This window comes from Diadema setosum, chromosome 18, assembly GCF_964275005.1.
Source record: "Diadema setosum chromosome 18, eeDiaSeto1, whole genome shotgun sequence".
In the NCBI taxonomy this organism is placed as follows: Eukaryota; Metazoa; Echinodermata; class Echinoidea; order Diadematoida; family Diadematidae; genus Diadema; species Diadema setosum.
Window position 1 is genome coordinate 7499843 of NC_092702.1, and position 12471 is coordinate 7512313.

General features: G+C 37.4%; 1 protein-coding gene across 1 annotated transcript in view; it reads left to right on the plus strand.

Moving 5' to 3' along the window:
* Positions 1-12471, plus strand: part of LOC140242072 (slit homolog 2 protein-like) — a 156059-nt gene that overhangs the window by 106136 nt on the left and 37452 nt on the right. The window contains exons 14-18 of the mRNA XM_072321831.1: positions 2904-3067; positions 5140-5290; positions 6105-6179; positions 7769-7840; positions 9012-9083. Coding sequence (XP_072177932.1) covers positions 2904-3067; positions 5140-5290; positions 6105-6179; positions 7769-7840; positions 9012-9083 — 534 coding nt within the window. The remainder of the gene's footprint in view (positions 1-2903; positions 3068-5139; positions 5291-6104; positions 6180-7768; positions 7841-9011; positions 9084-12471) is intronic.

The window sequence follows — 12471 nt, forward strand, 5'->3', positions numbered from 1 at the left end:
CCTCTTCATCATCTGCTCTATTTGTGTATTCTATACACGTGAATCCAATCCATGTTTGTCTCACTCATTCATTGTCTCCGATAGCAGTTAGCAGTTGATCATGACACGCTGTAGCAGCAATGGACCGGGGGGGGGGGGGGGGGGGGGGAGGGGGTTGAGGGGGCTAGTAGCTGAGAAAAGGAGAGGGAGAGAGAAAGACTAAAGGTTTGAAGTGGAGGAGAATCAGGTTCCACAAACACACAAATGTCCAGAGATGTAGACGCCTGTATCATGAGTCCCTGGGAAGATTTGTTTACACTGACAACAAATTAAAAAAAAAAAAAAGTTAATGAATAAATGATTGTGTAGACCCATGGAGATAGCAAATGCAGATTAAGAGATCAAGATTGGTTCCCATGCACTGATGAACTCGCCAGTGACAGAAGTTCTCAGTGTTGGATTGTTTGTAGGCCTCATTTTCGAGAGGGATTTGTGTCCGCCCGAGTACGGCTGATTCCATTCCCCAGAAAGGATCGAAACTGTGGACAGCTAGGGACGGGGCAGTTTCTGAATCAGACGTGGTCGATGACAGATGTGAAAAATGTTTAAAGGGACTGTACAGTACTGGTTGAGGTTGGGATTCATGTTTTGAACATTCCTAAGTGAGATAATGAAAAGCCTCTTATGAAATATGAAAGAGCATGTAATTTTAAGAAGGATTCAATGTTTATTTGATGAAAATTGGTTTTCAAATGGCTGAGATATCCAAAAAAGTGCTAATAATAGAAGGCGACATGCCACAACTTTATTAGGATCTCTTTGTTTCACCTTGTTTTTGGATATCTCAGCCATTTCAATACCGAGATTCATCGAATAAACTTTTGATACCCCTTAGAACTGCATGCTCTTTGACATCTCATAGAGTGGTTTCTGAATATCTCGCAAAATGTTAAAAGCTAAATCCTCACCTCGACCAGAACTGTACACACCCTTTAACCATGCTGCGTGCTTTGAGTGCCGATTGTCACAGAAAATCCCGTAGCGTTCGACACACTTTCCAAAGTCACTGACACAGAAAGGGTTAACCATATATGTGTACTCCAAGTATCGATTGGCACAGAAAACCTTTAATATAATGTTGAACACATTGTCCAAAGTCCCTGGCAAAGAAAGGGTTTGACAGAGCCCGATGCCTTCGAACCAGTCATCAGGAATACAAATGATATGAAATTGGACACGTCTGCATACAAGTAGTATGCTTGAATGAGAGCCATTCACCCATATATCAGTTGTTTCCTTTTTATGTAATTATAAGCTGGACGTGTCAACCAGTGGGTTCATGTGTGCAACAAGCACTCTGCATGTGCCTTAAGCAAGACCTTGAAACTTGAAACATGATATATCAATGGTGTGTAATTACTTTTATTGCACTGTGGTACATGTCATGGCCAGCTCTTTTGAAGTTTATATAAAAGTAAATTTCATATCTTCAGAAGATTGTATGAAACAGATGCATCGAAGATCATCTGCAGCACACACACTATTTTAGCAGTCATTGCAAAATATAAAATAATCTGTTGAATGAACAGTACCATGACAATGACATTTGCTCCTGCAACAATTTCTCCTGTGAAATACCTGCGTGCTATAAAGCCAAACATAGATTCTACCTACAACCATAACTCTAACCCAAATCCTAATCCTCACATCAAACTAGACCTAAAACACTATCACCGCCCTAACCCTAATCCTAAGTCCTTCAAGAAAATAAGACCGGAGCAATTGTCACAGGAGCAAATGTCGTGTCACCTGAATGTACAACGTACATCACTATCGTCATTACAATCAAAACAATCACTTCCATGGTTGCGTTTTCACAGCTCTGCTGTGTTCAAGGATTGAAACAGTTATATATCTCACTTACATCATTTTACTGTAGCTAACTGATGACCCATGCAGGGCAAAGCAGAGAATGCATAGCCCACATGTGTCAAAATGTGGCTTTAATTGGGCTAATCCTGCATGAGCCAACGTAGGCAAACAGCACGGGTGTTAAAACCGTCAAAGACCCGCTAAATACGTCAAGAGATTAGGGACAGGCCTTTGACACTGCAGAAGCCGTAGAGATGAAGAGAGACCTTGGGAATGTTTAGGGCTTTGCCATCTTTAGCAGCACCCTAAGATCATCAATACAACCCCCCCCCCCCCCTTTTCTAATGCTTAGTTTCCAAAGATGGGCCATGTATAGGGCCCATTAAAAAGGTCTGGTTAGAAGCTATGAGGTGTGAAACGATGGCCCATCAATAGTTTGGTATTTGGGAATCTGCCAATTCCCTGGTCTACCTTTCTTCAAGGTAGGACAGGAAGGTGGGTCAACTTTGCCCTGTGATTACCATGACATTTCAAGTAGTGTTTAAACAACAGCAAAATAGAAAAAAAAAAGAAAAAAAGAAAAAGTGGTACATTCAGATGTTATGAAGTGCTGATATACATTTACATTCATTCTGGTCTTTCTGTTTCTGTACTGCTTAATTTGTGCAAATGTGTGACACACATGTACACTGTATATCAAGTTTTTGTAGAATACTTCAAGAGTGGAAACTTTCGCAATGTGGATATTTTTGCGCATTTTGGAGTCTTGAGTTTATATTTTGTAGTGTTATTTTTATTCAGATTTCAATGTTGTTGTTGTTTTGTTTTTTTTTGCTATGTAGGACATAGTAGTTTGTTGCTTTTAAAGATGAAAGTAAAACTTTTATTTCTTTTCCCAACCCCCTCAATTTTCCTCCTCACTATTTCCTTAATTCTTCTCATTATCTTGTCATCCTGTGTGCCAACATTTGTTCCATCCATCCATCCATCTGTTCATCCTTCTATCTATCTTTCTGTCCATCCCTCCATCCATGTGGCCTTCACCGCTGCAGACACCTCGCCCGTAACCCCCTCATCTGTGACTGCAATCTGCGGTGGCTGGCCCAGTACCTGAATGACAACCCAGTGGAGACCAGCGGCGCACGGTGTGCCGGTCCTAAGCGCATGGAGCGGAAACGCATCTCCAAGATGAAGACCATCAAATACAAGTGTAAAGGTACAAACATGCAAAAACCATGTATATGTGAATGAACAGAATGAGATTCTAAAAAACGCCCATATATCTATGGATACTTGTAAGATTTGCAAAAATGCAATTTTCAAGATGTCCTCATCTCATCTGGGTACTGAACATATTTTGACTTTTTTTCTGTTCTTCCCTTAGATATTCTATTTTAGTGCCTCACCCCAAAAAAAAAAAAGAATGTATACAGTATGATGGATGTTTTTGTTATATTGTATTGAGAAATGATATCAAACTTTATTCTTTGAAATCTTTTTAATTCTCATTACATACATATAAATACATTTTCACAAAACAAACGTCATTCTGACTAAAAGCATATAAATTAAATCTGTTTGATTGGACTTACCTGGATGAATCAAAATCTACATTGATGTATCATTTAGCTTAATTAGAATACAGATGTCATATTTTGGTTATATGAAGCTTTGAAAGCCTTGATGAACAACTGAAGTTTCCAAAATCTTCATAGATTAAATTGAATTGAATTTCTCATATTTCACCTCAAAGTACAATACATATCACTAGGCAAAAAGTATTCAAATTATCAACATACAATTTGAAGCGTAGAAACCAATTTCAAAAGTAAATGCAATTGCACTTCTGTATATACAGTATGTAATCAAACATACGCATTATTGTCCCTCTTTATTACTGCATTTCACAAAATTTGGACATTCTCTTTCTCTGCATTGCAGTATATGTACTTCAACATAGTTCTTGGAATAAAAAGGTATATGATAAATCTGAAATGAAAAAATTACATGAAAGTAATATGCATTTATGATTCTTGCTATGTATTATTTCAAATGGATATGAAGCTCTCTTTAACCCATTGAGGACGAATCCCAAGCATACTCGGGCAGGTGCATGTCTATGGAAAACGCGTGTTGTAGCAATCTCATCCCATCCTGAACGGGTTAATGTAGTGCAATTACTGTCCCTACCTTTCTTTCTTTCCACATCGCACAAAGTCTTGAATGAAGCTCATCTCCCTCACTAAAGCTTTTTGAAAAGATACCGTCATAAACCCTCCCAAATCCCGCGTTCATTTCCTTTGCCTGTCCCCCACCCTCTCCCCAGCCTGTAATGTGCTCATCAATTTCTCGAAGCTGGATGCCGTACCACTTTATCCGGTCGTATCAAAGGCTTCCCGGCGAAAACGTTCCCCAGAACCATACCCTTGATCATATCATCTCCCCCCCCCCCCCCATCCAGTGTTCAGCGAACTCACATCTAGATAATGGGGAGTAGAAGACGCATTCCATTCTGCGAAAAAGAAGGGTTTTTGGTGTAATTTGCATCTATATGGATGGCAAGTCCATTTCCTGATCTGATGGAAACGGACAAAACATGCTCTACCACTCTGCATCCTGACAGAAAAGTGAAGCAAAAGAGAATGGAAATGTCCAATTTGTATTCATTAGGTTTCCCAGCCCGCTGTGGGGCTTTAGTTCTAGTGCAGGTATAATGCTTGACGAGAAGAGGAAATGGTTTTTGAGGAAATTTAGTGCAAATCTGAGGAGTCTCATTTGCCGTCCAATGAAAGAGACTGATGAATAATCTCGGGGGAATTGAACACTTGAATTCTGATTGAACCAAACTTTGAGATGGTATAGAGAGTGTGATATGAAGAGTTGTTTGTGGTTGAAATTCGTCTTAAGTATTGCTGCATACAACTGTAGCTCTCATGATATCCACATGACGTTATGTTCATGTACCATGTCACTTCTCCTTTTGCTTTATTGAGTTGTTGCTCATTACTTTGTAGATTTTTATGTTATTGTGTGATAAATTTAAATTGATATAATATTGCTTTTCAGGGAACAGTTTGTTGGAGGCAAAATGACTTGATAGAGTTTTTGTTCCCATAGAGTGAAAACAAACCTCGCCTGTTTGGACAGAGCAACAAATACATGCTTGTGTTTGCTGAATCAAGAAGTGTCTAAATTTTTTTAATAGTTGCTTTCCTATTTGAAGCTTTTGACCTAGACACATCACACATGTAGTCTTTGCTCATGGCCCTATTTTCTCAACCATTCCAGACTCAGAGTACTACCGTACAATGCGTGCTGGGGAGTGCTTCATAGACTTTGACTGCCCAGACTCCTGCAACTGCCAGGGAAGCATTGTGGATTGCTCTGGCAGGGGACTTCCCACTGTTCCTGACAACATCCCTATGTACACCACTGAACTGTGAGTGATGATGATTTGCATAACATGGCATCCCTTCTTCCCCACAAACAAATTATTACCCCCTGCCTGGTATCAACCTGTTAACTTTTAAACCGACACAAATGTGTTCTTTTGTTCTTTTGAATCTTTCAATCTATACCACATTGAAAAAAAAAATAGTGTGGAGGATATGGAATTCATTATGATATCTTGATAACATCTTTTCTAACTGAAGACATTGGTTGCTATCATCATCTACAGCCTGTTATCTAAGCTGTGATTTAACATTCACAATTCAATTTATTACATATTAGTGTGGATTATATATACTGACTTTCTTTTATTATATGAGAAAAGTCTTCTCTTTTATACAGTTATTTTTTTCTTCAAAGTATCACATTTGACTCAAAACTGACTTAATTAATGCCCCTGTCTTTGTAGTAATAAAGGACAGCACAATTGTATTTGTTGTACATGTATAAGGATGATGTATGTCTGTGAAGAAACATCACTGTGTTTACTCATCCTATACTATGTGGTATCTACAGAAGTATATCCACTTTATGACAAAAACATGTTGGCACAAAGAAAAAAAAAAACACATCATATTTAACACCACTGTAAAATTGCTTGTAAGTTTACCTAAAGTATGCATGTCACACAATGTTCACAAAGGGGTAGAATTTCCTTCACAAGACAACATTTCCATCAAATTCAAATATTCATCAAAACTGTAAGTATACAAGTCACATAAGGTGTTACAGTTACAAAATCAGTCAAGAAGACAAAAAAGAAAATAACGAAGCATGTTTTATTGATTTCTTTATCTTGCCAGGAAATTCAATGGGAATGAGATTTCTCGCATCTCATCTGATGGAAAGTTCAGTAATCTACCCAACCTTAAGATCCTGTGAGTATCATGTATAAAGTGTACATCATTTTGTTTGTCTCTGTCGATTTAATGACTGAAATGCCTTACGTTAAATCTACTGGTTGTTTCTTTGTTTTCTTGGTGAATATTCAAGCACTTTTTCCCCCTGTTGTAAATTCAATATATTGTGAAATTATCAAACGGCTCATTCAATAAACGCTGCATTCACATAAAGTTTCTTTTCTTTTTTTTTGTTTGAATCATAGTCAATTCACATAAAAAAGAGCACAGTGTATATCTTTGCTAAAGAGGTGATTTGTGCCTACTGTCTACAGTAACAAACAACATGTTTTGGTGGAAAATAGCTATATTTGTGTTTATATATATGTCAGTGGAGGTTACAATTTCATCTGCAATCTAAACAACCGCTGTTTACCGGCGTGTTTTCTCCAATAAGGGTAACTGAAATCTGTTTGTTAACGGCCCAAAAACTATTCATTTTCCTCCAGATATACCAAAGTTTATCAGAGTATTTGTAATTTAACCTGCATATGCGTACATTTATAATTTTGGTGCCTATAGACAAAAAAGCCAAAACAAAACCCCAAACTTGCAGGTCAGCCATGTCTACATCCTAAAAAAAAAAAGAGAGAGAAAATTCCAGATTTCCAAGGAAAAAAGAGATTAAAAGTTTTCTACTCTTGATCGTGCTGCTTGGTGCCGCCCTCTCACACAATCCCTCTTTCATGCTCTAATCAAATCAGATCAGTCCATGCTTCTGCCAGCCAGAAAGGCACGTAACGATGATAACTCTTGGCCAGGCTTTAATCAGGAATGGTAGCAAGTTTGGGGGGAAAAAATGTCCCAATTAGACAGAGTGTCTCCTCATGTGTAGAGAAGCTAATTGGATTAGCATACTTGTGTTTCCCAAGCAGAGATGGGTATAACGATGGTGTGTGGACTGATTACCTGTGTAATAAGAAGCACTCAGTGTTTGAATTTGTGTTTTATGAACATGGTGCAGTGTCTGTTCAGCCGGTGTCGTGCGTCAGAGTAACATTTTCTCATTCAGATGCAATGTTTAGAAGATATTTAATTGCTGTTGTCCTCATGCCACAACAGTTGAAATTCTTTGTGTGTGTGTGTTGTGTGTTTTTCTTTGTTGTACTCAAGACAGTCTACATGCCATCTATAACATATTAACGGGCCCATGTTACTTTTTTTTCATCTTATCTAAAGTCCACCTACGTGTCGTGCTTATTTCTTGTATTTCTATTCATTTGCTTATTTTTATACTTATTTAGTTGTTTGTATGCCACTCTATTAACTAATTACTTTATTCATTAGTTCATTTCCTAATCTATTTGTTGATCAAGTAACTAATTCATTATGTATATATGCAGCCAGAAGTGTCTGTTTTTATGTACTCTGCAATGGCCGTAGGGAGATACTAAGCTCACACATGATAACATGGAACCAATGTTTGTGTTTTTTTATTGTGTATTGTCCTCGCGGAGAGAACATCTTGTACCTCAATATGCACACTTTGTCACCACAAACTATGCATAAGTCATCAAGAGGTTATTATCCTCTGAATATTGCATCCTCTTTGTCATCCACCCTCCCAGAGATCTCCGTGACAACCGCATCTCGGTGATAGAAGATGAGGCCTTCCAGGGAGCGTCGTCCCTCGTGGAATTGTAAGAAATTCTTTTTGTCATACCTTTGTTTAGTTTTTTTGCTCTATGTATATATGCCATCCCACTGCTTTACTGTGAGTTCTTACAGTTGTGTGGCAATAATAAATGTTTCCCTTATCGTACAGTGATAGTAACAAAATCTAGTGAGAAGCATTGTGTCGTAAATTGTGAAGGAATCGCTCTTTAATTAAACAAGGATTGCAAATTTAATACAATGTAACAATTCTGTGACATAAAAAGCTTTATATTACCTGATAATGTGTTGATGGTATAATTTAATTGTATCACGAATATGAAGTTTGAATACAAACCCAAATTGATATAATTTTTTTTCCATTGTGACTTGTTCTTACATCTAAGTCGTGCCATTAATAATTCCATAACAATTCCTTCTTTCCAACCACTTTCAAACAATGTGCAATTTACTACTTCAAGTTGAATTTATGTTGTTCTTTTTTTCCTCCATGTGTATATTGTCCTGCTCTTGACTAAGTACCTGTTTGAAGCTTGTGTAGATTTTAGTGCATGCTACATGTTTGTCTGTTTTGAAGGTTGTATGAAGTCATGTCACTGTTTGTGATGTGTAGTGCCACCAATCCAACACTGCTAGGTATACCTTATGAATCAACTAGACATTCAGTCAAAACTATGCTCTAATGAGATAAAATTATTTGTAACAGAAGACTAATATGATTTTCAATAGAAAACTATAAGAAACAGGATGAAGTACTTTTTTCCTGTGACCAAAAGTTTCTCATTTGTTTGCCTTGACATATTGCCCCCACCCCCATGTCCTGTTCTTGTTCTCTGTGCAATCTTGAATAATGGCATTTGACTACATGTTGTGCCCCATTTCTTTTTTATATTCCTAAATTTAAACTTGAATTAAATGTGAGTGTCTGTACCTACAAACAGTTTATGTGATTGCTCGTATTGTTTTAAAAGCAGTAGTAAAATGCAAACATTCTCCCCAGAAACTGAACAGTGCACTCCTGTCCCGTGTCACTAGAAAGATTAGACCGATTTGTGAAGCTTTTATGTTCGTATCGAAAAAATCAAGTTAATCTCTTTTGTTTCGTATTGTAATATCTTCTGTGCTTTTACTATACACACATATATACATATACTCGTGTATTTCTTATTTTTACGTGTGCTCGTTGGAAACGTGAAGAAAGCTCACTAACAACAAACTGAGCAAAGTGACGGGGCGCTCTTTCGTAGGACTGAAATACCTTCGGACGCTGTGAGTATTACCTTCCAGTCGACTGTTACGTCAGCCTGACAGCCGCCTCCATCATAGCCAGGCACATGAGACTCCATCTCTTCTTCTTCATATAACCCTTTCTTCTGTTTTTTTTTTCTTTCATTTTTTTTTTTCATGATATCATTTTGTGCTGTTCTTGGGCATTATGACATGTCGCTCATTTTTTTCTTTTTTTGTTATCACCATGTTTTCCTGCAATATACAATGGAATGCACTTTTTTCAGACAGATTATTAATGAGTTGAGACTTCTTAGTTAACCTGCACATTAAAAAAAAGGAAAGGAAGATAAAAGAGAATGAAAGAAAAAAAGAAAGAAAGAAAGAAAGGAAGATGATATATTCAAAATCTGTATCATCTCATTAAAGATTTGTGAATTGTCTCATGATTTCAAAATAAACCAAACATAAATAGGGGTTTCCGTGTAGGCACTACTTTTTCTCTCTACATCAAAGTGATGATATATCTATCAAAGGGGATTTAAAGAAAATACCTAGATACAATATCATCAAAGATTTTCCCCCCAAGTTTGAAAAAAAAAAAAATCCAAAACAAATTTTCTTCCTGACCGCTGGATATGCATATTAAAGATGAAAAAAAAAAAGAGGAAAAAAAAAGAATGCCCAGAAACGATTTCTGATGCAAAGTATGTGCAGGTAATCTGGGAAGTCTTGTCTCTGCAGGAAACATCAATGTATTAATCACATATAATATGCAATCGTATTAACCAACCACTGCAATTTGTGACTGCACAGAAGAGAGGTATCAGAAGCAAGGGTGGTCAATATAATCTTATATTGCCCACACCATATTATTTTTATGTTTGCTGTAAAGTTTCATTGCCATTCCTCTTCTGACAAAGTAGCAGAGGCAGCCTGTGTTTAGCAATTCATGGTGAATGAAATTCTGCTTGTGTTGATCCACCGAATATATGTTTTCACCCTTTGCTTGTTGGACACTATCAAATGTCACATGGTATTTAGATATACGTATCAATCAGCAAAATAATGAAATGGAATCGTTATATAAATCACCAATTACATCAACTATTTGTACTGTTTGCTTTTGATGTTAAAAAAACACTGCGGTACATCTTTAAAGAGAATAAAAAACAAAGCATTTTGCCATAATGTGACACAGATTCCTGTGTTGTGTATCAAAAAACAGAAGTTACATTCTGTCCACCTTGTGTTATGGGAATTTTTTTTTTCTCTCTCTTTTGACTCTCACTGATCCATATTTGGCTTCACACCTCACTCTGCGCAGTCACAAAAGGCACCATCACATAATATCTACCCCTCATTGCTCAGCATCTAGTCTATTTGCCTGGCATGGTACACTAACTCTCGTCTACCGATGTGCAACATCTTGCCTTTTTTTACGAGAGCTCCCAACATGAGGAAACATATGAATGCATCTTGAACCACCCTCACTAACAGAGAACTCAACTTTTATTTTATTCTAGGCCCACTTGCTCACTTCACTATGTCATCTTATTAACATATCCTTTTGCTTATATTTCCTGTTTTAGTTTCTTTTTCTATTTTGTTCATTGTTCCTCCATTGCAGCTAACTCATGCATTTCTCTTTCAGGGCTGCCCAGTATGTGTGGATTTAGTTGTTGGGATTTAAGATGTCTGTAATTGCCTGATGCTTTTTAAAACCGTTGTCTTGATTCTCTTTTCTACAGCACCTTCCTGATATTTTGTTTCAGAAATTTTTTCATTTGACACGAATGATCCTTTTCGTTCAATACCATATGTGCTGTTGTATTATTTGTTTGAGGCACAATCTCTTATGATTTTGACTGTTGATTAACTCTGGTTTTTGTGAATGGAGAGAAGCAGAACTCATCTTGTCAATGTGCACGTGATATAGAGGAGAATTGATTATATATATATGAGCATATTTATTCGTTTGAGCATATCCATCAAGTACAGCATTATGGGAATCATTGTAAACCTGTGTGTGATTATATATTCTGTATTTTCCTGTCTTAAAATCACATATATGCTTTTCATCATAACCTGGTCATATCAATTAGTATGTAAACAGAATGCATTTATTGAATATAAAGTTCTTGAAAGCACAATGCAAAGTTGCATAACGATGATGTAAGAAAGCTTGCTAAAGAGCAGTTGAGGTTTGGATGAACTTTTATTTTCTACTTATAAATGTAACATATAAAGTTTCATGTCTGATATAAAGTTGAATGCATTCATGCAATTGTAAGTTGCCTTGAGTATGTGGTACATTAATCTCTAGACTAAAAGGAATTTTAAATAAAAAGAAGAATCTGCTATGCAGTCTCAGTGTGCAATCCAAGTTGCCATTTAGCACTGCCAATTCTAACTTTTACACTTACAATTATTTTTCCGTATTTCCAAATATCTAAGTGCACACTCATGTGTGAAAAGTGGTCCATGGGGAATAGCATAATATTGTGTAGAAGTTATACAGAAAGGTGAAGTAACTATATTTGATTTTTTAAGAAAAACCTGAAAGGCAAATGTAATAGAAACCATATTAACCTTTTCATGAAAGCCTCCATAAATGGACTCCTTCTGCGAGAGATTGGTGTCATTTAGATATCCCATCATGCCAATTCAGCGACATTCATTTCATTCCAACAATGAAGCCATTTTTCCAAACACATCTCACGGTGACCCCCCTATACCGGTCTCAGCTTGCCCCCTATGCCCATCATCAGCTCCAACAATCCTTCCCCGCTTTACCCCCACCTGTTCCGGCTCGTCTGGATTCGAACCAAACATTGCCGAAAAGAACCCCCATACACTCTTCTCCCCACCCCTCTCCCCCAAGTCTGACGTAGTCCCGAGTTCCCCTTCTACACACAGACGACTAAACCCCTCTCCATCATCACTATTTCATATGCTTCCGATTTCTTGTAAAAAAAAAAATGAAAAAAAAAATGCTTAGGTTTGCATTTGAGGACAGAGATCTTAGCTATATCCAAAGCTCCGAGGTGGGACTCCCCTTTTTCCTCTCTCTCTCTGGTGGAGCCTGTGTTTGAAAGAACAATCCCCCGTGTGAGTTTAGATTATTCGCTCCAAACATTAGAGCCATAATTATTGTTCTTCGATAAAGCTTCCGTCAACATCAGCTTGCCTCTGTTTGTATGTGGTGCAATCCCCAAATTTGAGGTAGTGATTGTAAAGAGAAGTCTGATCACAAGTAGAAGGGGGGGGGGGGGTAAACTGTCCCTGCCTGTAGGGAAGGCCGAATAAAATGCCATGACTGAATGGAGTTGCCATTTTGATGCCGAGAACAATGTTTTTTGTCAAATTCTTCACTCTCATCATGCCTGCCTTCATCAAGAATTGCTACGTTGCCTTTGTGTTTAGAACA